Below are 27,544 nucleotides of genomic sequence, written 5' to 3' on the forward strand. Positions count from 1 at the left end.
TAAACCAAAAATTCTAAAACTTTTATAATAAGAAGATATGTGAGTCTAGTTTCAGGGAAAATTAGCGTATCCTAATTTGGAGTTCTGTAGCTCAAGATAAAAATAATTTAGTAACTATGACTCAAGTAGACAACTTTGAATGAACTATAAATCCTATTGGAATTATAGAGAATGTTGCATATGAATATGAAATGTATTAAATTGATGGTTAAATTTATTTATTTAGATACAATGTTGCATATGAATATGAAATGTATTAAATTGATGGTTAAATTTATTTATTTAGATACAAAAAATTCAAATACGAAGCTAGATCGAGGAAAGGAAAAAGTTTGAGATTAGTAGATTTTTGTATATCAACAAGCATCGAGGTAAGTTCGTGTAACTTGAATTATATTCTTAAATGCTTGAAATATATGTTATTGATGTGAATATGATTTGAATGTTCATTGTATGAAAATTGATAAAACATTGATATATTTGATAAAAAGGGGAAGAAATCCTGGTTGAATGAAAGGGAAATTCGATGGATCTCTGAAAAGGAATTGACAGTAAAAAGGATCTAGCTCGGACGGTGATATTATTTTAATATAGCCCTCCCGAAGAATATGTGGAAAATGGATTTAGCCTGGACAAGTAATCCGAATTAGGGTCTGAATTTAGCCTGGACTGGTAATTCAGATCTAAGCTCATTAGAGTAATTATCCTTGCAGGGAATTTAGCCTGGACTGGTAATCCCGACAATACTCTATGAGTTTATATTATAGGGGATTTAGCCTGGACTGGTAATCCCGCTGTAAGAATGAGATTCGCGGGAGTGTGATCTCTGAAATGGAAATGTGCGCACATGAATATGAATTGACGGACCCGAATTTGTACACTAAAAGTGTACCTTTGAAAATCCATCGAAATTTCGAGAAATTGAACGGGATAAATATAGAAAAATAACAAGGGAATGGAAATCATAGTATCGATGAGCTCATCAATCATGGTATATATTATTGATGCATGGAAATTATTGGACTAACTTGAATGTTGAGTTTGTGCATGTTAGGGTAATAATGCATTGAATAGATATATGAATGTCTATTGCATTGTATTGAAAATATTAGGTAAGTATAATTCTTGTTACATGGGCTTACTAAGCACAAAGTACTTACCCTGTTTCCTTTTCCCCTGTTTTGTAGTGTTAAAGCTCGGAGGTCGGATTCGGTCGGAGACACATCACACTATCAACCTCAAGATTTCGGTATATAAAGAAACTTTATTTTGGTAATCAATGGCATGTATAAGTTAATAAAGTAAATGTTAATGTGAAATGAATGTAAGATTAGAAATTGGTATGGCTAACAAATCTTAGTTTTGGTATGTGATGAGGTTATCTTATAAATATGCATGAATCTATCTTGAAAATATGTTGAATTGGAGTGGTTGATGTGGATTGGTCTCTGTTTACAATTGCAGGGAAGGTTAGATATCTATAAAGGGGTTATATTGAGTTAAAAAATTTTAAAAAATTAAAATAAAATTAATTCGTAAACTCTGGTAATGCCTCATACCCTATTCCAGCAACGAATACGGGTAGAGGGTGTTACATTTGTTTGTATCAGAGCTACGGTTTAGCCGGTTCTAGGACCGATGCAGTAAATACGGGATTAGCTATACATGCCATTTAAATTATTATTGATAGTGTGATGTGTCCTAACCATTTAAAATGTGTTTGTCTTATAGTAATGTTATCCGACCGAGCTCAATCTGAGAAAGCTGGGAGTCATGCTCCGGCTTCAGTACAAAGAGAAGAAACTAGCAGTAGAAGGCCCAAGATAGAGGGTCGAGGGGAGGAGGCAAAAATAGCCTTCTTTCAAATGATGAATGAATGGTTTAGTCAATACAAAAGAACTAACCCTGTAGTGCAACAAGTTCAAGCTCCCTCTCCGGCTCATCCACTAGTTCCTGAGATACCACAAGGTACAGGTACTGAATCTGTTAGAAAAGGAAAAGCTCCAGTTGATAAAATCCAAAAATAAAGGGCAAAAGAATTCAAAGCTGCAGTTGATGATGACCCTGAACGGGCTGAATTCTGGCTAGAAAATACTACTCGGGTTTTGGAGGAATTATCTTACACACCAGAAGAATGTCTGAAATGTGCTGTCTCATTGCTAAAAAATACAGCTTATCATTGGTGGAATACTAAAGCTTCAGTTGTTCCAAAAGAAGAAATTATATGGGAGTTCTTTCAGAATGAATTTAAAAAGAAATATATCATCCAGAGGTTCCTTGATCAGAAAAGAAAAGAATTTCTTGAGTTGAAACAGGGCAACAGATCAGTATCTGAGTATGAAAGAGAATTTGTTCGGTTGAGTAAATATGCTCAAGAATGGGTACATTTAGAAGCTGAAATGTGCAAACGATTCGAAGAAGGGTTGAATAAAGATATTAAGTGTAGCACCCCAAACCCGACCCAGACGTTATGGACGGATCCGACATGCCACATCGAAGCGTTCAAAACATTTTATATTGTTGATCCAGAAAAACCTACTTAGTGTTTTAAAAGATAATTTCATTATAGGTTAAAGTGAATGGAAGCTGTGCACCAAGTAGGAAACCGAAAAAGAGGTGGTGAGTCCATCGGACTGCTTAAGTACCAAGCTCCCTTCGGATCCAATCCTAGACATGCATACCGCCATTGCCACACCTTAACGTCATGGATATTTCTAGGAAACCGATTTGATTATGTCATTTTTAGGAAAAGTGATTAATTTTGGAAAATACTTTCATTGCGGAAGCTTTGCTTGTTGTCGTGTTATTTTGAAATCAATTGTTATTTTTGAAAACGCGCCCTAAAGCTATCCAATTTCAACAGTTAAAATAAGTAATACCTATCTTAGTAATACATATTAAAACCATAAAAAATAATTAAGCGGCCTTATTACATTTAAAAACCCAAAACTTCAAATGTAAATAATAGGATGTCCAGTTCACCAGAAGAAAACCAAACTTTCAGAATGGGTGGCCACTCCGAATTCCCTCACAGCTCCAAGCCCACTATGGTTGGGGTTTTCCTGCGTGGATGAAAATAAAAGGGGTGAGTTTGGGAAACTCAGTATGTAAGGAAAACCCATTCAAAGCCCAAGTCAGCTCAAGCCTATTGGGCCTAAGCCCATTCAGGTAACAGTGATACTGGACCAGAGCCCTTTTCAGATTACAATAAACTGGGTCTTAGCCCCTTATTCAGATAACAGTATGGCCCATAGGCCCATTTCAAAATACATGCAACATCAATAACATATGCAAGCCCATTTGGGGAGACTACTCAACCCACCAACCATTACACTCCACCCATACCAGCCCTACACTCCATGTGGGGAATAGCTCAACCCACCCAGCCCAACACTCCACAGTTGCAGCCTTGCTGCTCAGTTAACAGTAAATTGAGGCAAAGCCTCCAGTACGTGGACAAGCCACTTTCAGTACTTCCTCCGTCAATATCCCAATCCCATGCATCAGATAATAACAACATGGCATGCAGTAAATAACAACAGTCAAACATGCATTTAGGTCAATTTAACCCTAAGGGTATTTCGGTAATTTATCTACTAGGGGTAAAACTGTAAATTTTCCACTTTTAAAGGTATTTCAGTAATTTATCTATTTTAGGGGTTTTCATGCATATTCTTACTTCTCACGTACTAACAGAATCACGTACCGAGGGTTCTTACCGAGTTGGGCCCGTTGGCCCATCATTCCAATTTTGGCCCATTAAGCCCAAAAATATCGAGGGCACAGAAATCATGCACTTTGCAGTCCAAATTTTGCAGCTTACCAAAAACATTAATCGATTTACCTCACGAGCATTCGCACACTCGCAAATCTACAAAATACCGATTTTCGACATTTCGGCTTTTCGACTTTTGCCGATCCAAACTAAGAAAGAGGGTGTTAGTTACACACCTGTTTGCGACGATATGCTGACGTGATCCACACATAAACTGCCTACAATTGGATTACTAACACGTTAATCTAACTATTCAAATACGAACTACGTATTAACCCCTTACAATATTCGGCCAACCACACCTACAGATCATAGTAAGCTTATAAGAAATCAATAAGCAATTCATTAACAAATTTTTCTCATTGTTTACCACATAATCATAATTTCACTGCAAGCTATCTTCCTGAGCAACAGTCACTAAATCATTTATAACTGGAGCTACGAAACTCCAAATCAAGTGCCGTTAATTTTCCCTGAAAATAAACTCATATATCTTCTATCCATAAAATTTTCAGAATTTTTGGTTTATCCAATCAATACCAGATTTTTCTTAAAGTTTCCCATGTTTCACTATTTGACTAATCTGACCACTCTTCATTACGAATCAAATTTCTCATTGTACAGAATTTGAAATATGTTCTCATTTATTTCATTTGAAACTAGACTCATTAAGCTTTAATTACATAATTTATTCACCTTCTAACTCATCTCTCACAATTTATGGTGATTTTCCAAATTCATGTTACTGCTGCTGTCCCAAGCAGATTTATTACCAAATCACTCTTTCACACATAACTTGCATGCATGTTATTTAAACATGTATATCACCAATCAATCATCACATATCTATGATTTTACTTAAGTATAATCTCCATTTCATCATTTTAAAGCACAACATATTAGCCGATTTTTCCCCTTAGCATCTAAGCACATGCATGCTCATTTGTTTGGCTCAACTTCACATATCTTCCATTTTTCATCAAAAGAACATGAAACAACAACCATTTCCTTCATTTTAATTCATGACCAAATGCTCACAGCACAACCAAAAGCCAAAATATGCTTCAAGAGTTAAGGTGGAATCAAGAAGAACTCATGAACATCAAGATAGAAGCAAACTACCATGAACTTACCTTCAATTTTCTTCCCCAAGTGACCGAACATTCAAGAGCTTTCTCCTCTCCTTTCTCTTCTCTAACTTTAGGCTATGATGAACAAAGATGGACAAAACTTTGTTCTTTTCACCCCTTTTTGTTTTAATAAAATTTCATATTTCATCCATTTAATTCTTTAATACAAAAGACATGAAATTCCAATCATGGAACATTTACCTAACCCATTATCATGGAACATTTACCTAACCCATTATCATGGAACATTTACCTAACCCATTATCAATTTGTATCAATTTGTACCATAAATTATGGATATCAAGTGCACATTTTGTCTACAACAACATGATGGCTGGCCACTTCATGTAAAATGGGAGGTTTGTCATGCAAATCCTCCTATTTTTCACTCCTATTTATTTGGCCACTTCAATTTAGCCTATAGCATTTTCAAACATTTTCACATAGGTCCTATTTCATAATTTCACTCACAAATGACAAAATTAAAGCATGAAATTTTGCCAACATTCACAGAATTCCCGAAAATTGGGGCGTTACATTAAGCTACTGATCGGAATTCTTAAAATTCGAGAGTTTGCTACATTGGCAGAGAGAGCTTATAAAGTAGAAGAATTGAGCAAAGAGAAGAAACAGGCTGAGAGGGAAGCTCAAATTTTTAGTAAAAGACCGATGGGAAAATCTCAGTTTTCTGCTCCAAAGAAATTGAAGAAGTACCAGGATCATTCTACCTCAGCCACTGAGTATTTGGTAGAGAACGAGGTTCTTAACGCACTAATTCAAGATCTTCCAATCTATCAGTGGGCAGTGTTGGCAGTGTTGGTACCCCTAAACCGAGATGCCAATACTATAATAAAGCTCATTTTGGAGAATGTCAGCTGAAAAATGGGGCTTGTTACCGATGCGATTCATTTGATCATTTCCTCAGAGATTGTCCAGAAAGAGGTGAAAAAAAAGCTGAATAGACATCGAAGCCGATTAATCCAATTTCGAGGGGTAGACCACCTCGACCATCAGGTAATGTCAGTGGTAGCCGAAGAGCTACAAAAGATACTGCAGGCAGGCCTGAGGCACGAACACCTGTTAGGACATATGCCATTCGTGCTAGAGAAGATGCCTCAGCAGTCGATGTTATTACTGGAACATTTTCTTTACTTGACACTGGTATTACTACATTAATTGATCCCGGTTCTATGCATTCATATATATATATATGTATAAAACTTGCATGTGTTAAAGATTTATCTATTGAACCTATTGAATTTGTGGTTAAAATCTCGAACCCCCTGGGCCAATCTGTTTTGGTGGATAAAATTTGTAAAAATTGTCTACTGATAGTAAGAGGTTATTGTTTCTTGGCTGATTTGATGTTACTGCCATTTGATGAATTTGATGTGATATTGGGCATGGATTGGCTAACCCAGCATGATGCAGTACTAAATTGTAGGCAGAAATATATTGTACTAAAATGTCAGAATGGTGAGTTACTCTAGGTTAAATTTGATCAGACAGAGGGGTTATCTGATGTGATTTTAGTGATGGCAGCACAGAAGTATGTCAAAAAAGGAAAGATGTAAAGTTCGAGTGGATTGATGAATGTCAGCAGAGTTTCAATCAATTGAAAGATCTACTAACGAAAGTACATGTATTAGTGCAACTTGAACTGGGTAAGGAATTTTTTATTTACAATGATGCCTCATTAACTGGTTTAGGTTGCGTCTTGATGCAAGAAGATAAAGTAATAGCCTATGCTTCAAGACAACTTAAACCACATGAAAGAAATTACTCAGTACATGATCTTGAATTAGCTGCTATTGTATTTGCGCTGAAGATATGGCGACATTACTTGTACGGTGAGAAATGTCATATTTATACTAATTATAAAATCTTGAAATATTTGATGACGCAGAAAGATTTGAATTTAAGACAGCGCAGGTGGCTTGAACTGATAAAGGACTATGATTTGATTATTGATTACCATCCGGGTAAGGCTAATGTTCTAGCTGATGCTTTGAGCTAAAAATCTTTGTTTGCTTTACGAGCTATGAATACCCAGTTTTCACTGACTGATGATGGTCCAATCATAGCTGAATTGAGAGCTAAATCGACATTTCTATAGCAAATATGTGAAGCTCAGAAAAATGATGATAAGTTACAGGTTAAACGGGCACAGTGTGAGTCAGGTATTGATTTAGAGTTTCAGATTGGTTCTGATGGTTGTTTATTATTCAGAGGCAGAGTTTGTGTACTGAAGGATATAGAGCTCATACAGAAGATTCTACACGAGGCTCATAGCAGTACTATGTCTATACATCCGGGGAGTAATAAAATGTATAATGATTTGAAAAAGATATACTGGTGGTCGGGTATGAAACGTGATATCTCTGAGTTTGTATCAAAGTTTTTGGTATGTCAGCAGGTTAAAGCTAAACATCAGGTACCTTCGGGGTTACTTCAGCCAATCACTATACCGGAATAGAAATGAGAAAGAATCACTATGGATTTTGTATCGGGGTTACCGTTGTCTCTGAGGAAAAAAGATGCTATTTGGGTGATTGTTGACCGATTGACAAATTTAGCGCACTTTATTCTAGTACGTATGGATTATTCTTTAGATAATCTGGCTGAATTGTACATATCTGAGATTGTCAAGCTACATGGAGTGCCTGTCTCCATTATATCGAATAGAGATCCTAGATTTACTTCCTGTTTTTGGGAAAAATTGCAAGAAGCCTTGGGTACTCAGTTGTATTTCAACATTGCATTTCATCCTCAGACAGATGACCAATCTGAGCGTGTAATTCAAGTATTGGAAGATATGCTCCGATGTTGTATACTAGAGTTTGAAGGTAACTGGGAGAGGTATCTACCTTTGATTGAATTTGCTTACAATAATAATTATCAATCTAGTACTAAAATGGCTCCGTATGAAGCTTTGTATGGTAGAAAATGTAGAACACCGTTATATTGGACAGAGCTCAGTGAAAAGAAGATACATTGGATTGATTTGATCTGGGAAACAGAATAAAAAGTAAAGGTTATTCGGGATAGTTTAAAAGCAACTTCCAATCGTCAAAAATTATATACCGATTTTAAACGAAAAGAGATTGAATTTTAGATCAGTGACAAGGTATTCTTGAAAGTGTCTCCTTGGAAGAAAGTTCCCCGATTCAGTCGAAAAGGTAAATTGAGTCCAAGATTTTTCGGACCATATGAAATCATAGAAAGAATTGGACCAGTCGCTTATCGATTGGCATTACCACCGGAACTTGATAGAATCCATAATATTTTTCATGTATCTATGCTACGACGATATCGATCAGATCCTTCAAATGTTATTTCTCCGACAAAAGTGGAGATTCAACCGAATATGACTTATAGTGAAGAACCGATCAAGATATTGGCACGGGAAACAAAGGAGCTTAGAAATAAAAAGATAAATTTGGTGAAAGTATTGTGGAAAAAACACAGGATTGAGGAAGTGACATGGGAACCGGAGGAGGCAATGAGTAAACAATACTCAAACCTCTTTACCGGTAAGATTTTTGAGGACGAATGATAATACTCTAAAATGACGTATTTTTATATATTAATCAGGTGTTTATTTTGAGCTTGAGCCTACTAATTTGAGCTATTTATGTCTTTTTATCTTTTAGGGACTAAATTGGAGGCGAAAAGTAAATTCAAGGGAAAAAGCGTCAATTTAGAAAATGGGCCAATATGCAACGTGGGACAAATATGGTGCCAAAAGTGCGAACATGGAAGGCACAAGGACTTAAAAGCAAATAGAAGAGATTTTATTTTGGAAGACTCTATTTTATTTTATTTTATTAGGATAATTAATATTAAGATAATTATTAGGATTATTCAAATTTAGGATTTTATTTTAATTATCTTTGTTTATCTTTAATTAAATGTATTTATCTTTTTAGAATTTAAGTTCAATTAGACTATCTCCCTAGCACTATAAATAGGGGTGTGAGAGCATCTTTTTTTGTAAACACTCTCCCCCTGAAAGTCTAGGCTTTTGTTTCTTCATATTTTCTTTCAATAAAATTCTCTTTTCTATTTTTATATTTATTTTCTTTTCCACCATTATCATGAGCCACAAAAACCCTTCTAGCCAAAAGTTGTCAATATTTCCCCAAAAAGGGTTCTTGAGGCCTAGAATCCGTACTTAGCCTTCTCACCAAGTATTCATCGTTTCTCCGCACTCCGGGCTGACGCTTCCGTCCATGGCCCTTAAGAAGTAAGCTTTTCAGCATATGCAAAGGTGGCTGCTTTGTATGTTTTGGAAGGATTGCATAGTCGGTTCGTTAACTTACTGCGTCAGAGGTTGGCGAGCCAAAGAGACAAAATGGCGTGGGATTCGCCATTGCGTGGGATTCGCCATTGAGAAGCGTTCATCTAGCATAGATTATTGGCTAGAGTAAGGTTCCCTAAAAATCGTAAGTCTAATCTTTGGAGCTGGTGGTCGTAGGCGTCCTCTTCCGCTATAACTCGCTTACTTGAGTCAAGAAGGATCATCCAAAAGCCAAAGATTGAGCCCAAGGCGGAATGAGACAACCGGAGGCTGGAACTTTCCCATAAGAATTTCTTTTCTCTTAAAACTCTCTTTATTATTTTTATTATTTTCGTAATCATAATATCAGTAAATTTTAAATTCTGTTTTTATTTTATTTTTTGCTTCCAAAATCAATTCTTTAATTCTGTTTTTTTATTTTTTCTAGGAACGCAGGTTTTCTTGGGCACGATTCTGCCTAGGATTTCGAGAAACAAGCATTCATATAATCCGGTCCCTGAGGATTCGACCCTACTTCCCCTTTACTATTTCTCTTTCGTTATTTTACAGGGAATAGGATATTTTTGGTGCTCTCAACGACGCATCAACGAAAATCCTTAAAGGGGGGAGAGTTGTAATGGCCTAAATTCAAAATTATCGGAACAGTGGTTTCGTAACCAAAAATTCGATTTAAAGAGAAATTATTTTAAAAAATTATTGCATGAATATTAATATCATAGGAAAATTGTATGAAAATATCTATAGAAAAATTTTACTAATTTAGTGGTTAGTTAGAAAAAGAAATTATTAAAGAAATTGGGTAAAAACAAGGTATCAAGATCTCGATCTCATAAAACCGAGTTGCAAATATTTTTATAAATATTTATGAAATGTTAGTGATGTGGTATTCAATGAAATTTTTATAAATATTTTTATAAACGTTAGGAAATTTTACTGTTTAGGTAGTCAATTAAATGAAAAGGACTAAATTGGAAAAGTTGTAAAAGTTGTTAGAATGATTAAATAGCTTAAGTGTCTAATGAGAAAGGATTCAAAAGGCAATTAGACCCAAAATTTATTTGGGCTGGACGGCAAGGGCATGAACTCAGCAGGAAAATTGATGATTTAAGGGCAAAATTAGAATATTGCATAATTAACTAAATAAAGATATGACTAAATAGGAAATATCTAGATTTCTCTTCATTTTTCTTCATTCTCATCAACCAAAACGCCATATGAGGGGTTCTTTAAGCTGGCATTCCATAATTTTTGCACCAAGTGAGTTAATCCTTGCCTATTTCTTGTAATTTTTATGTTTCCAAGACTTTTACAATTAGGTCCTACTATTAAATTCATTAGTTTTTGATTTCATGGATGAAATTGAAAGTCACCATGGTTGAGTTCTATAAGTTTTTGATGAAATAGCATGAAATTGAAGCTTTAATTTGTTTATGAGATGATTTTATTAGGTAATTTCAATAGAAATTGATTTTTAGGACCTAATTGTGAAAATGTTTGGAATTAAAGCCTAGTGCTGAAATTCTGATTCCCAAAGGTTAAAAAGTAGTTTAAATTCATAGAATAAAGTGTTAATTGAGAAAAATCAGCTCAATTGAGAGGCTAATTGAGTAGGGATGAAATTATTATTTACTAAAAGCTTAGGGGCAAAATGGTAATAAACAGTTTGCACTAAAACAGTTTTGGACAGCAGCATTAAACTAACTTTTAAAAATCACCATAAATTGTGGAAATTGAATTAGAAGATAAACAAATTATAGAATTAAAGCTTATTGAGTCTAATTTCTCATAGAAGAAACAATGTAAGTAATGGAATTGTAAATCATGAGATATAATAAATTTTGTGAGACAAGGTCAAAATGAATTTGGGTTCCCCTGTTCTGACTTTGAAAAATCATAAAAAATTGAAGAAAAATAAAGGGGCTTAAATTTATATTTTTAGAATCCTGAATGAGTCTATTTTCAAGAAAAACAAATGGGAACATCATTCGAATCCTGTATGAAGAGATAATTAATTTTTTAGTGAAGAAGGGTCAGAACTGTCAGACAGCAGAATAGGGGTGAATTTAAAGAATAAACTGTACTTAGTGGCTAAACCAAAAATTATGAAACTTTTATAGTAAGAAAATATGTGAGCCTAGTTTCAGGGAAAATTAGCGTATCCTAATTTGGAGTTTTGTAGCTCAAAATAAAAATAATTTAGTGACTATAACTTAAGTAGACAACTTTGAATGAACTATAAATAATAGTGGAATTATAGAGAATATTGCATATGAACATTAAATGTATTAAATTGATAATTAAATTTATTTATTTAGATAGAGAAAATTCAAATACGAAGCTAGATTGAGGAAAGAAAAAAGTTTGAGATTAGTAGATTTTTGTATATCAACAAGTATCGAGGTGAGCTCGTGTAACTTGAATTATATTCTTAAATGCTTGAAATATATGTTATTGATGTGAATATGATTTGAATGTTCATTGTATGAAAATTGATGAAACATTGATATATTTGATAAAAAGGGGAAGAAATCCCGGTTGAATGAAAGGAAAATTCAATGGATCTCTGAAAAGGAATTTACGGTAAAAAGGATCTAGCTCGGACGGGTGATCCTATCTTGATATAGCCCTCCCGAAGAATATGTGGAAAATAGATTTAGCCCGGACGGGTAATCCGAATTAGGGTCTGAATTTAGTCTGAACTGGTAATTCAGATCCAAGCTCATTAGAGTAATTGTCCTTGCAGGGGATTTATCCTAGACTGGTAATCGCAACAATACTTTATGAGTTTATATTATAGGGGATTTAGCCTGGACTGGTAATCCCGCTGTAAGAATGAGGTTAGCGGGAGTGTGCTCTCTGAAATGGAAATGTGCGCACATGAATATGAATTGACGGACCTCGATTTGTATACTAAAAGTGTACCTCTGAAAATCCAACAAAATTCCGAGAAATTTAATGGGATAAATATAGAAAAGTAACAAGGGAATGGAAATCATGGTATCGATGAGCTCATCAATCATGGTATATATTATTGATACATGGAAATTATTGGACTAACTTGAATGTTGTGTTTGTGCATGTTAGGGTAATAATGCATTGATAGATATATGAATGTTTGTTGCATTGTATTGAAAATATTAGGTAAGTATAATTCTTGTTAGATGAGCTTACTAAGCACAAAGTGCTTACCCTGTTTCCTTTTCCCCTGTTTTGTAGTGTTAAGAACTCGGAGGTCGGATTCGGTCGGAGACACATTACACTATCAACCTCAAGATTTCTATATATAAAGAAACTTTATTTTAAAAATTAATGGCATGTATAAATTAATAAAGTAAATGTAAATGTGAAATGAATGTAAGGTTAGCCACTGGTATGGCTAACAAATCTTGGTTTTGGTATGTGATGAGGTTATCTTATAAATATGCATGAATCTATCTTGAAAATATGTTGAATTGGATTGGTTGATGTGGATTGGTCTCGGTTTAAAATTGGAGGGAAGGTTAGATATCTATAAAGGGGTTATATTGAGTTAAAAAAATTTAAAAAAAATTTAATTCGTAAACTCCGGTAATGCCTCGATCCTTATTTTGACAACGAATATTAGTAGGGAGTGTTACAATTTTACTTTTATCATATTTTAAACCTCTTTTTATTTTTTAAAGACTGTCACACGTTGTGGGCATGATAATGGCCTAGAAGTGTAACTTGATTGAACCGAACAATAATTTTAAATCTTTCAATTTCTATGAGATGAACCTTAATCTCTATATTAATATTTATTTACTGTTTAGATATAAAAATACTTCTTCTTTTTTTTTTGTATTCGACACCCTTCAACTGTTCAGGTTTTACGACCCTAACATATTTTCATACATTGTTTCTTTCCGGCACCAATTAGTTATTTTAAGGTCAAAAAATTTCTGAATACAAAACATCAGCCAAGCTGAATTCCCAAAGCAAAGAACAAAATTGTTTTGGACTTTTTGCCGAAGGAAGCTATCAGCCAGCTAGTAATTGAATATCATTATTTGGAATATTCCCTTTCTCAATTTTCCCAAGAACCAAACGTAGAACATAACAAATTTCTCAAGTTTCTGAACATTATATAAAAATTGGAAAAAGATCTCTGCAATTACAGTAAACGAACTATTTAATAAAATTTTCATTGCAGAATGAAGATCATAGTAATTAGTAAAAGCCGGCAATGGATAATCTTGTTCCATTTGCGAGCTTAACAATGCTTAAATGCTTCAAAAATTAACGAATCCAATGGAGTTTATACCAACACCACACTCAAAAAACTTATATAAAGTCCCCTTTCCATGGCATTATCTACTGCAAAATCAAGCTCCAAAAACTCAACAATGGCAGCCCAAACCTCCCCTTTGGTAAGGCTTTCGCTTATCATATTCACACTTTCCATGTTTATATGGTGCAGCCATGGTTCCTCTGATAAAAGACAGGTTTACATTGTTTACATGGGGAACCTGCCAAAGGGCAAGGTTTCAACTACAAGCCTTCACACCAGTATGCTTCATGAAGTTCTTCCCAGGTTCTTCATCTTCTTATTAATTGCATGCTTTTTTGGATTTTTTAGGTCTAATTATGGTTTTGTTCTTCAATCATACTTGAATTTGGGATTTAGTCCATATACCTTTATTTGGCGTAATTTAATCTCTCTATTTTTTACCTTTATAATATCGTTAGATAGTTAATACAGAAAGCTTCATTAATTATTCTGGTTTAAATGATGATGTGCATTTGTTTTTTTTAAAAGCATGCCTTCCAATTCATAAAGTAAATTAGATAGTTAATACAGAAAGCTTCATTAATTATTCTGGTTTAAATGATGATGTGCATTTGTTTTTTTTAAAAGCATGCCTTCCAATTCATAAATTACTTTGGGGAAAAGATGAATCATAAATTTTAAGAGACTCAAAAGTGCAATTTTACAATTATACTAATTTATAATTTCATAAAATTTAAAGAGCTAAAAAGCAAATTTTTCATTTTTTTAGAGAGGGGAAAGGCCACTTTCTGCCCACTTGTCTATGCCCCTGGCAGCAGTGTTTTAAATATAAATTCACTTAAGAATTCTAATCACAATTACTATTAATAATGTTACTTATTTGGATTAATTAATAATATTATAAAAGTAGAAAAATTAAATTATGCCTTAAGTACAAGAATTAAAACTGTAATTATAGCATAGTAGTGGGATAAAAACCATTGTTTAATATTTTTTATCGAGATTTTCTAACTCTGCTTATGAACGAATGCAGCAGTACAGTTGGATCCGAAGTTTTGCTCTACAGCTACCACAGGAGCTTCAATGGATTTGCTGCCAAATTGACCAAAGATGAAGCAGCTAAACTGAGAGGTTTCTCTAGAAAATTCCTTGGCCAAAATTATAATTTTAAAACTCCATTGTCTCCTCCATTATGTTAGTAACTTTGGGTTTAATTTCTTTTTACAGAAAAAGATGGGGTGGTATCAGTTTTCCGTAGCCAAAAGAAGCAGCTTCACACAACAAGGTCATGGGACTTTATGGGATTCAACAAAAAGGTGAAAAGATCAATTATCGAAAGCGACATTATCGTCGGAATGCTTGATACTGGGATTTGGCCAGAATCTCAAAGCTTTAACGACACCGGACTCGGTCCGATTCCCAAAAAATGGAAAGGCACCTGCCAAAGCTCATCCAATTTCACTTGCAATAGGTAAAGTCAAAACCAAGTATTAAAAATTCAGATTCAATCGGTAGGTCCAACTGGTTGAATAATTGCAATTCTCTTTCAGGAAAATAATTGGAGCCAAGTATTATCGAGCTAATGGAGATATCAGTCCATACGATTACAAATCCCCGAGAGACTCCGAAGGTCACGGGACACATACTTCATCAACAGCTGCCGGTGGCTTAGTTAGCAAGGCAAGCTTATACGGGATAGCCAAAGGGACAGCTCGTGGTGGGGTGCCATCGGCTCGCATAGCAGTTTACAAAATTTGTTGGTCCGATGGTTGTTATGATGAAGACATTCTCGCAGCGTTTGACGATGCGATAGCCGATGGCGTCGACATAATCTCCCTTTCTGTTGGGAGTTTCTTCTCATCGGAGTATTTTGATGATACGATTGCTATCGGAGCTTTCCATTCGATGAAAAATGGTGTCTTGACATCGAATTCTGCCGGTAATAGTGGTCCTATTCTGTCATCAATTACAAACTTTTCGCCTTGGTCTTTATCAGTAGCTGCTAGTACCATTGATAGAAAGTTTATCACTAAGATCAAGCTCGGAAATGGGAAGATCTATGAGGTAAGAAAGTTCCTTAAAATTTTCTTGTTTAGCGCATATTTAGATGTGTTAATGATTGGACCTATGGTTATGTGTTATTTTTCTAGGGAACCTCCATAAACACATTTGATCTAAAGGGAAAAATGTACCCGTTTATCGCCGGTGCAGCTGCTCCGAACACGTCTCAAGGTTATACATCCGAGGATTCAAGGTATATCTTTGTATTTCATGGTGATTTATTCAGCAATAATCTCAAAATTTATTCTATAAAATTCAACTCTGAATCATAATCCTAATGCCATGGAAATGCCAGGTTTTGCGGTCCAGGAACATTGAACGAAACCTTAGTGAAAGGCAAAATTGTTTTCTGCGACTATGATAGCGACGGTACAGGTCCGGCCGAAGCCGGTGCCATCGGTGCAGTGTTTCAAAGCGGCGTATACAAAGATTATGTTTTTCCTTATAGTTTACCTCTTTCGAACTTGAACTTGGATGATGGAAGGAATGTTTTAAATTACGTGAACACAACAGAGTATAGATACTAACTTCATTACCGAACATAATTATGTTTCATTCAACTTGATTTAGTGCTTTAATCATTGTTTTATGGTTGCTGTGTTTGAAATAGAAACCCCACCGCAACAATATTCAAGACTAATGTTGAAGATGATCAATTCGCTCCGTTCGTTGTATCATTTTCATCACGAGGTCCTAACCCTGCTACACCAGACATCCTTAAGGTAAATTAAATGAATTCTGGTGAATTCGTTTAGTTTGGTCCGGTTTTTTAGATTTTTTTGTTTTAGGACTTAAAAACATTATTGGATGCAGCCTGATGTTACAGCACCTGGGGTTGACATTTTAGCAGCATGGTCTGAAGCTGTCCCATTGACAGAAACTAAGGATGATACAAGAATTGTTCCTTACAACATTATTTCAGGCACATCCATGTCATGTCCCCATGCAACTGGTGCAGCCGCTTATGTTAAATCATTTCATCCAACATGGTCCCCTGCTGCCATTAAATCTGCCCTAATGACAACAGCTTTTCCAATGAGTTCCAAGAACAACCTCGAAGCCGAATTCGCATACGGTGCAGGTCATATAAACCCTGCACAAGCAGCCCAACCAGGATTGGTATATGATGCCGGCGAGATCGATTATGTTAAATTTTTGTGTGGACAAGGATATACCCCTAAACAACTCAAGCTCATAACCGAAAGCAACTTCACTTGTTCCGAAGAAACAAACGGAGCGGTGTGGGATCTAAATTATCCTTCTTTCACATTATCCACAAGTCCCGGAAATTCAATCACTGGAGTCTTTCATCGGACGGTGACGAACGTTGGGTCGCCAGTGTCAACATACAAGGTGGTCGTTAATGCCCCACCGGGTCTCATAATTCAGGTTCAACCAAGTGTACTTTCTTTCAAATCTCTTGGCCAAAAGCTAACGTTTATTGTGACAGTGGGAGCTGAAATTGGAAATTCAATGATATCTGGTTCATTGATTTGGGATGATGGAGTGCATCAAGTGAGGAGCCCCATTGTTGCTTATGCTTCCTTAGTGGAGTGAAATCATTTGAAGGGAATAAAAAAAAAGTTTTAATGATGTTTTTTATTTTATTTTATTTGTTGTCTTTTAATGTTTTTGTCTTTTATCTTACATGATGATAAATTGTATTCATGTGAGACCTGTAATAAAATGAAGCTGAGCTTTGATGTTGATTCTCTAAAAGCTGAAGTATTCCTAAGCCTAGTACAAGATGAGGAGTTTAAGGACCGTATGTAACGTTCCAAAATTTCCAATAACACATTTGTTATTGTTCTAAGATCACATATAATGAAATTTCGAGAAAAAATAGAAAATGAGTCATACAATTTTTGTATGAAAGTAAAATTGTTATTGGATTTGGAAAACAAACACTATCATTATCTATATTTTATTTAAAGGATTGACAGAGTTGATGTCACCGATTGACCAGGTGTCAACTCAATTGAATAATTATAAAAAACCAGTCATTTTATTAAATAGTAAATATAATGATTTTGTAATTTAAATTATGTAAATTCTAAAAAATATATATTTTATGATATTTGAACTCAAAACATCGTAGCTTAACTTAACCATTCCAACTATAGCTCCATTTATTTTCAATTCAAATTTTTTGAATAAATTTATCTGTTACATAAAATTTTTTTCACCTACGTTATGGTGTGACATAATCTTGTAATGTTTTAATTGTTTATTGAACAAAAGTTTAATTAAGCAAAAATGATAAAATTAATCTATATTGTTTCATTTTTTTTTAAAATGTATATATAAAAGTTAAATTTTACTATTAGTCCCTATACTTTATGTAATTTGTAGATTTAGTCTATTTACTTTAATTTAGTCATTTTTAGTCACTATATTTTTCAAATTTTAAAATTTTAGTTATCACCAAATAATAACTATTAAATTCATTAAGTCAAGCTTCGTTATTTCCAAAATCTAATGCGGCAAATATATTATTATATATGTAATGTTATGTCAACTTGTTATTCCTACATATTACACACTAAATATCCAATTACTAGATTAATGGCTACCATTTGCGTCAAGATTAAAATTTCAAAATTTGAAAAGTATAGGGTTTTAAAATGATCCAATTGGAGAATATGGACAAAATATATAACTATAGGCGTAGTACATGACTAATAATTACATTTAACCAAACAAATTTAAATACTATTGCTCGAGTTAAAACTAAAATTTTAAATTTTGAAAGTTCAAGGATTAAAATTGATCAGTTTAAAAAATACAAGATCTAAAATTGATCAAATTAAACTACATGAACTAAATCTACTTTTGCAAAATATAGAGACTAATTTAAACATCTATATATAAATATTATCTTTCATAGAAATATCAAATACATGAAAAAAGAACTTTTTTAAAAAAAAATTGTAGACTATGGCTTTTGTTACTACTACTAATTATAGATATTCATACAGTCTTTCAGGCACCAATTTGTCATTTTTAAAGTTAATACATTTTTAAATAAAAGATAACTAGGTTGATTATGGTATTTATATTTTTTTGGACACTTTGCTACCTAAATTTAGATTCCGTCAAGATTTGATAATGTGATCAGTGTTACTAGAACAAGATTGGATTAATTGGATCAAGACTTGATCAATTTAACGGCCCGAACAAAGGGATTGAACCGATTGAATTGAAAACTACTTGAAATTGATAAAAACTGAAAATTGAGACAAAAATCATTAGTTGAACAAGTTGACTTGGTTTAAATAAATTGTTTATTTTTCAATTTTTAAATTTTTAAATTTTTTTAGATTTTTAATTATTTATTTAATTACTGTTGGTCTAGCAGTCCAATCGATTGAATCAATTAGATCGAAAATAGGTGGTTTGACTAATTCAATCACTGATTCAATTATTAAAACACTGAACTTGACATTATTAAATTATATCATGTCATCACTAAAAAAATTATATAATATTTTTAACTTTCAAATGATGATGCGATGTAAATAATTTTCAAATTTAAAACTAAAATGATAGCCAAAAATTATATTATTTCAATAAAAATTTAAATGCTTTTGGACGGTCAAACAAGCTATCACCAAGCTTAGTAAATAACTATCATGATTTGGAATTTTCCCTTTCTCAATTTTCCTAAGAACCAAACAGATAACATACCAAACTTCGTAAACCGTATTTCAGCAATCAAAAGCCATTAATTGTCAATTTTCCCTTTCTCTTTCCCTCGAATAGTTTCTGAACATCATAATATATGTTTCAGGCATGAAATATATAATATTTAACAGAAAATACTCGTTTTGACTGAAGAATGAAGATCATAGTAATTGGTAAAAGCCGGCAATGGACAAAATTTTCTTCCATTGGCGAGCTTAACAATGCTTAAATAATTCAAAAATTAACGAATCCATTGGAGCTTGTTCCCAGTACTTCATTCAAAAACCCTATATAAATTTCCCTTTCCATGGCATTATCTACTGCAAAACCAAGCTCCACAAAACTCAACAATGGCAGCCCGAACTTCCCCTTTGGCATGGCTTTCACTTGTCATTTTCACTCTTTCTATGTTTATGTCGTGCAGCCATGGTTCCTCTGATAACAGGCAGGTTTACATTGTTTACATGGGGAGCCTGCCAAAGGGCAAGGTTTCAACTACAAGCCTTCACACCAGTATGCTTCATGAAGTTCTTCCCGGGTACTTACTAATTGCATGTTCTTTTGGATTTGATTGGGTCAAGTTGTGGTTTTAGTCCTTTAATCATACTCAATTTGGGATCCATATGCTTTTAAAATATTACTAGTTAGTTCGAATAAGTAACTTTCTTAATTGTTCTGGTTCAAATGTTGATGTGAATGTCAGCCCTTCCAACTCATCATGCTGAAAGAGTGTTTATGATAGAAGTGGTAGGGCGAAGAAATAAAATTAATTCAGGGAGTCCAGAGATAAATCATAAATTTTAATAGAATTAAAGTACAATTTTACCATTATATTAACTTATAATTTCATAAAATTAAAAAAAGGCTAAAAAGCATATTTACTATTTTTGGAGGGCTAACCAGCCAAGGCCACCGTTTACCCACTTGTCTATGTCCCTAGAAGGGGTGTTTTAAAGATAAATCCAGGTAAGAATTATAATCGGAACAAATAATGGTGTTATTTATTTGGATTAACTAAGAATATTATACAATTAAAATTAAATTATGTTGAGTTAAAATATGAGAACTATAACCCTAATTTGAGCATAGTAAAGGGATCAAGACCATAATTTGACCATTTTTACCGAGATTTTCTGATTCTACTTATGAATGAATGCAGCAATACTGTTGGATCAGATGTTTTGCTCTACAGCTACCACAGGAGCTTCAATGGCTTCGCTGCAAAATTGACCAAAGACGAAGCAGCTAAACTGAGAGGTTTTCTCGAGAAAAATTTTCAAACCAAGAAAATGCAATGTCTTTTCCGTTTTGTTAGTAACTTTGGGTTTAATCTTATTTTCCAGGAAAAGATGGGGTGGTATCAGTTTTTCTTAGCCGAAGAAAGCAACTTCATACATCAAGGTCTTGGGATTTTATGGGATTCAACAGAAAAGTGAAAAGATCGGTTATCGAAAGCGATGTCATAGTCGGAATGCTTGACACCGGGATTTGGCCTGAATCTCAAAGCTTTAATGATACTGGATTCGGTCCGATTCCGAGAAAATGGAGAGGAACATGTCAAAGCTCAACCAATTTCACTTGCAACAAGTAAAAACATAATCAAATGGAAATATTCATTAAACCTTTAAAATATTAAGTCTTTTAACAATGCCGCAATTCTTTTTTTCAGCAAAATAATTGGAGCTAGATATTACCGAGGTAAAGGAGATTACAGTCCGTACGATTACAGATCGCCGAGAGACTCCGAAGGTCACGGGACTCATACTTCATCGACGGCTGCTGGTGGATTAGTTAGCAAGGCGAGCTTATACGGATTAGCCAAAGGGACGGCTCGTGGTGGGGTGCCATCGGCACGCATTGCGGTTTACAAGATTTGTTGGTACGATGGTTGCTATGACGAAGACATTCTTGCAGCGTTTGACGATGCAATAGCTGATGGCGTCGACATAATCTCGCTTTCGGTCGGGTATTTCCTGGTCAGATTATTTTGATGATACGATTGCTATTGGAGCTTTCCATTCGATGAAAAATGGTATCTTGACATCGAATTCTGCCGGTAATAGCGGTCCCAGTCCGTCGTCAATTACAAACTTTTCGCCTTGGTCTTTATTGGTGGCTGCTAGTACCATTGATAGAAAGTTTGTCACTAAGGTCAAGCTCGGCAATGGTCTGATCTATGAGGTAAGAAAGCTTGTTTATGTTAATTATTCCGACTTGGACGAGTATTTCTACCCTTGGATAGATCTAGACATACCTGATACTTATGTGCGACATTAATTTTTAGGGAACCTCTATAAACACATTCGATCTGAAGGGAAAAATGTACCCTTTCATCGCCGGTGCAGCTGCTCCTAACACGTCGCAAGGTTATACATCCGAGGACTCGAGGTATATCTTTTCAACGATAATGTCAAATTTTATGCTATGAAATTAATCCTAATGCAATGAAAATTCCAGGTATTGCGGTCCGGATACATTGGATGAAAACTTAGTGAAAGGAAAAATAGTTTTCTGTGATTACGAGAGCAATGCCGATGGTCCGGTCCAAGCCGGTGCCATCGGTGCCGTGTTCCAGAGTGGCAGGCACAAAGATTATGCTTTCGCTTACGGTTTACCTCTTTCGAACTTGAATTTGGATGACGGGAGAATTGTTTTCGATTACGTGAACACAACAGAGTGTTTATACTTTTCATTACCAAACATGATTATGCTTTGTTCAACTTGATTTAGTACATTAATCATTGTTTTATAATTGTCATGTTTCAAATAGAAACACAACTGCAACAATATTCAAGACAAATGCCGAAGATAATCAGTTCGCTCCATTCGTTGTTTCATTTTCATCAAGAGGGCCGAACCCTGTCACAGCAGACATCCTCAAGGTGAATGTAAAAGAAAAATTAAAGATCAAAATATGTAAAGACTTAAAGCTCGTACCTCTGTTCTTACTGTCTCAGTTTTCGGATGCAGCCTGATCTTACAGCACCTGGGGTCAACATTTTAGCAGCATGGTCTGAAGCTGTCCCATTGACAGAAACCGAAGACGATACAAGAGTTGTTTCCTACAACATTATTTCAGGCACATCCATGTCATGTCCCCATGCGACCGGTGCAGCCGCTTATGTTAAATCATTTCATCCAACATGGTCCCCTGCCGCCATTAAATCTGCTTTAATGACAACAGCTTTTCCGATGAGTTTCGAGAACAACATCGAAGCTGAGTTTGCATACGGTGCAGGCCATATAAACCCTGCACTAGCAACCCGACCCGGATTGATATACGATGCTGGGGAGATTGATTTTGTTAAATTCTTGTGTGGACAAGGATATAGTCCTAAACAAATCAAGCTCATAACCGAAAGTAATACCAAATGTTCAGAAGTAATGAATGAAGCTGTGTGGGATCTAAACTACCCTTCTTTCGCACTATCCACAAGTCCCGGAGATTTGGTCACACGAGTCTTTCATCGGACAGTGACGAACGTTGGCTCGCCACTGTCGACTTACAAGGCGGTCGTTAATGCTCCACCAGGACTCATAATTCAAGTTCAACCTAGTGTGCTTTCTTTCGAATCTCTTGGCCAAAAGCAATCTTTTACTGTGACCATCGAAGCACAACTCGGGAACTCTATGGCCTCCGGTTCTTTGATTTGGGACGACAGAGTGCATCAAGTGAGGAGCCCTATCGTGGCTTATGCTTCCTTACTCGAATGAATTAATTTTATTGGAAACAAAAAGAAAGTATTAAATGTTTTATTTATTTGTTGTGTTTGATGCTTCAATTTCAATGTTTCATGATAATCAATTGTATTAGGATGCAATTGTAATCATATAACTGAGATTGAAAATAAAAAGAATTTAAGGATACGTTTGTTTGGATGTTAAATATTTTCAGTAAAACATTTCCATTGTTTCACGGTGTTTGTTTGGTGAAAAATGAATTATCAAAAGAAATCATTCTCTCAAAAAAAAATCAAGACAACAAATTCAAAAATGAATAACATATGACTATTAATCACGTTGTTAATATTTTTCTTCAATTTGTAATTCTTCACTAATGATATATCTTTCTGCCAGAAATGTTGATCACAAGAAAATGTACGGCGTCATCATTCTTCACCAATGATATATGTTCTTTTTGTTGGGTAGAAATCAAACAATCGAAACAAAGCAAAGCACAATCGGTGTTCTTTCTCTCCCTATAACTCTTGTCAAAAATTATGGCAAGCACAATAGCACAAAATATATTCTCTAACAACCTTAATCAACCACAAATCAACCAATACAACCACAACAAAAATAAATAAATAGAGACACCGATATTTTTTCGTGGAAAACCCCTCTGAATCAAGGGTAAAAATCACGGGACTTTAGAGTCTGATCAAAAACTCCACTATCATCAAATGTTCAACTACAAGATCACAATATCAAGCCTACAACAAGCATTCAACTCCAACAAGGCTAACAATATGTAATCTTTAGCAAAAGAGAGAAGAATGGAAGAACATCACCACAATGCAGCTGTTGAAAAACGGGTATTTCCAATGCTACAAGGCTCGGATGAAAAATCCGACCATACAAAGTCAAGAACACCTTATCACCTAGCTGCTGTCCAACAATCAGCTCAATCGAACCACAGATGGGCCTTCGATTGAAGAGTTGATCACTGCTGCACCAAACTTAAAAAACTGATTTCTCCTCCTCTTTTTTTGACAAGCTTCAATCTCTCTATTTTTTAAAATTTGATTTTTGGCTTTCAATAAATGGCTGCCCACATCCACACGTAAAAGCTAAAAAGAATGGCTTTTTGTCAAATCCAAAAAGGGTAATAAATATGTGGTAGAAGCTTTCCTTTTTGTAACCAAACAAAAGAAATAAACAACCCCTTTAAAGTTGGGTTGACCGGTGTAAGGGTTCCCCACATAGTGGGACCCACACCCAACAAATCTCCCCCTCCAACTATGTGGGGAATGCCTCCATGCTGGAGGTCAAACAACATGCTTCAAACTTACCTCTTGGTAAGGCCTTCGTCAACATATCAGCACCATTATCATTAGTGTGTATCTTCTGAAGCTCTAACAGCTTAGCTTCAAGAACATCTCGTATCCAATGGTACCTCACATCAATATGCTTAGATCTAGCATGAAAAGTTGAGTTCTTACCAAGATGAATAGCACTCTGGCTATCACAATACAGGACATACTTCTCCTAAGTAAAACCAAGCTCATGCACAAACTTCTTCATCCAAAGTATCTCTTTGCATGCTTTGGTTGCTGCAGTGAACTCTGATTCAGTGGTGGGCAATGCAACACACTTTTGCAATCTCGATTGCCATGCCATAGCTCCCCTTGCATAAGTGATCAAGTAACTTGAAGTAGATCTCCTCGAGTCAATGTCTCCAGCCATGTCTGAATCTGTATACCCAACAATAACAGGTTTCTCATCAAGTAACTGTGCCAACGGCATAAGCCAAGCCTGGTCTCGTGCAACCCTCTGCATACATCAAACTACCCACGGCTAAAGAGTAAGGATTTTTTTACATCTCTTCCTTCTCCTTTTCTGTGGAAGGACTATGCTTAACACTCAATCTGAAGTGCGTAGTAAAGGGAGTATTGTAACACCCCTCGCCCGCATCCGACGTTGGGACGCGGTTCGAGGTGCTACCTGACTTTTATTAACACTTTCATACTAAACAAGGCCATGAAATCTCAAATAATTAAAAACTTTTCTTTTCACAAGTAATTTGTCCCTTATGCGAGCTTACGAGGCCCAATACATGTATTCGGGGTGGTTCGGGACTCAACCGAGAACTCATGAAAAACTTAGGAAATCTCTTGCATCAAGGCGCCACACGCCCGTGTAGGTATAGAGCACACGTCCGGGTGCTAAGGACACGCCCGTGTCCCGAACCCATGTCCAAAAACCTGGACAAATACAAGGCTATTTTCCAAGCCATTTTGTCACACTCACAATACATGCACGCATACTTATACAATAGCATACAACATGACAAAATTAGGCACTTAAACCTTCCTAACATGACATGACCATGGTAATTTCACATGCAACCATTACAATAAGTTTTTCTTTCATCTTTACCATATTAATGCTATAGCTATCAACATGTCATCAAACCTCATGTCCATCACAAAACATGCATAATCATATCCACAAACCATTCATGAAGCATTATTAACTATTTACCAATCACTTAATCCTGCATTAGTTATTAGCTCATCAATGAATCTCAATTCAATCTCTAGGCATACATGTTGTAAGCCACATCACAAGAGATAATAACATACATGCATAAGAATAATCATATGGGTCCATAACGATATTAGCCGACATAGGCCAATTTACATGACTAATACTACCTTAATAACAAGCCAATGCCTTTGGCTAAATCATAATATTACAATACTACCTTAATAACAAGACAATGCCTTTGGCTAAATCATAATATTACATACTCACATTAAAACCCTATACATGCCATAGACTAGAATCACTTGAGTTTACTTACGCCGATAGCGTTAACTTGACAGTGTGATAATATCTCTGACGGCCTCCAACCCGAGCTAACCTGGAAACTCTAGAAAACATGGGAAAGAAGAGGGTAAGCTTTCGCTTAGTAAGTTCATATGAAAACAATAAGCAACTCATTAACTTGTTTTATCAATGTTTACAACATATTCTCAAGTTCACTACAAGCTGTCTTACTAAGCAGCAGTCACTAAATTATTTATATCTGGAGCTACGAAACTCCAAATTAAGTTCCGTTAATTTTCCCTAAAACTAGACTCATTTATCTTTCTTCCATAAAATTTCCAGAATTTTTGACTTAGCCAACTAATACAGTTTATTCCTCAAGTTTGCTCCTGATTCACTGTCTGACAGTTTCAAACCTTCTGCACTAAGGTTCAATTATCTCATAGTACAAGACTCGAATAATGTTCTCGTCTATTTCTCTTGAAACTAGACTCATATGTCTAATTACTAATTTTTTTCTAGAATTTTTGATCAAGCTATTTAGTACAGTTTATTAGTTAAAGTTTCCCCTGTTTCAGGGTATGACTACTCTGACCCCTATGCACTACGAACAGAATTTCTCCCTGTCCAATGATCATGTCGTTTGTTTCCCTTAAAGATAGACTCAATAAGGAATCCATGCATGTAACGTATGACTCTTAATAATTTTTGTACAATTTACGGTGAATTTATAAAATCAAAACAGGGGATCTCAAATTTATTCAGACCCTGTTTCACGAGAATTTAAATATCACACAATATAGAATTCTTTTTCTTCCTCTATTTCTTTCATGTGAAAATAGACTCATTAAGCTTTTGCATATTTGCACTTTTTCCCCAATGCTCGTAAATTAATTTTTATCACATTTCTTTACTCCTTGAGTCTAGATGAACCATTTTCATAACTACAGCAACTCATAATTTCAACTATTTTACACATTTACAACTCATTTTACAACTTAGCAATTTAGCCCTTTTTAAGGTATTTTCATGCAATTTCTTTCACAAAAGTTGTTTATTAGACAACTAGGACTCATAATCTTCCATAAAAACACAGAAAACAACACATTTACTCTCATGGTAAAACCCTAGACTCTTCATCATTTTGCAAAATAATCCCCTCTTATGAAAGCTCATGCTTTGGGGGTTCCAAAAATGTAAAAATCATCAAGCAAAGACATTAAAATCACTTACTATAAAGGGAGTTTCTTTGCTGAAATTTTTCAGCTTCTAAACCCTTTCTTTGCTGCCATTTTTCGGTGGAGAGAAGATGAAGAAAAGATGATATTTTCTTTTCTTTATTTTATTACTAATTAGTCAATTAAAACAAATAAAAGCCACAAGTTTTGGCCTTTTGACCAATTGGTCTCCCCTTGGCCGGCCACACACTTAAAAAGGGTCTAATTACCCTTTAAATGCCTCCAATTTTAGTTCTCTAGTCTATTAACACATTTAGGCATTAACACACAACTTTTACCTTTTACGCGATTTAGTCCTTTTTCGAAATTAGACTAGAAATCGCTAAAATTAACTTACCAAAATTTACATGCACTTATAAAATTATATTATAATACAAAATAATACTAAAATAATTTTCTCTGACCTCGAAATAGTGGTCCCGAAACTACTGTTCTGACTAGGCCTAAAATCGGGCTGTTACAAGTATTCACCGCTTTAGCTTTGTCCATACTAAACCTTTGAAGTACTTTCTCAATGTACCTCTCTTGTAATAACCATAATTTCTTGGCCTTTCTATCACGTGTCAATCTTATGCTAAGAACTTGCTTTGCTAGCCCCAAATCCTTCATTGCAAA

The 27,544-nt window shown here is 34.9% G+C and overlaps 1 protein-coding gene and 1 pseudogene across 1 annotated transcript; both read left to right on the plus strand.

Moving 5' to 3' along the window:
* The first annotated feature begins 13,558 nt into the window (after nucleotides 1–13,558).
* Nucleotides 13,559–17,335, plus strand: LOC107936656 (cucumisin). Its single transcript, XM_016869404.2, has 8 exons — nucleotides 13,559–13,757; nucleotides 14,488–14,585; nucleotides 14,682–14,925; nucleotides 15,005–15,518; nucleotides 15,605–15,708; nucleotides 15,811–16,029; nucleotides 16,126–16,237; nucleotides 16,329–17,335. The coding sequence occupies exons 1-8, from the start codon at nucleotides 13,570–13,572 to the stop codon at nucleotides 17,070–17,072; spliced, it is 2,223 nt and encodes a 740-aa protein (XP_016724893.1). The 5' UTR covers nucleotides 13,559–13,569; the 3' UTR covers nucleotides 17,073–17,335.
* Nucleotides 17,336–19,522: 2,187 nt separating this feature from the next.
* On the plus strand, nucleotides 19,523–23,026 carry LOC107936649 (cucumisin-like; annotated as a pseudogene).
* The last annotated feature ends 4,518 nt before the right edge of the window (nucleotides 23,027–27,544 follow it).

The sequence above is a fragment of the Gossypium hirsutum genome, chromosome A10 (genome assembly GCF_007990345.1).
Source record: "Gossypium hirsutum isolate 1008001.06 chromosome A10, Gossypium_hirsutum_v2.1, whole genome shotgun sequence".
Classification (NCBI taxonomy): domain Eukaryota; kingdom Viridiplantae; phylum Streptophyta; class Magnoliopsida; order Malvales; family Malvaceae; genus Gossypium; species Gossypium hirsutum.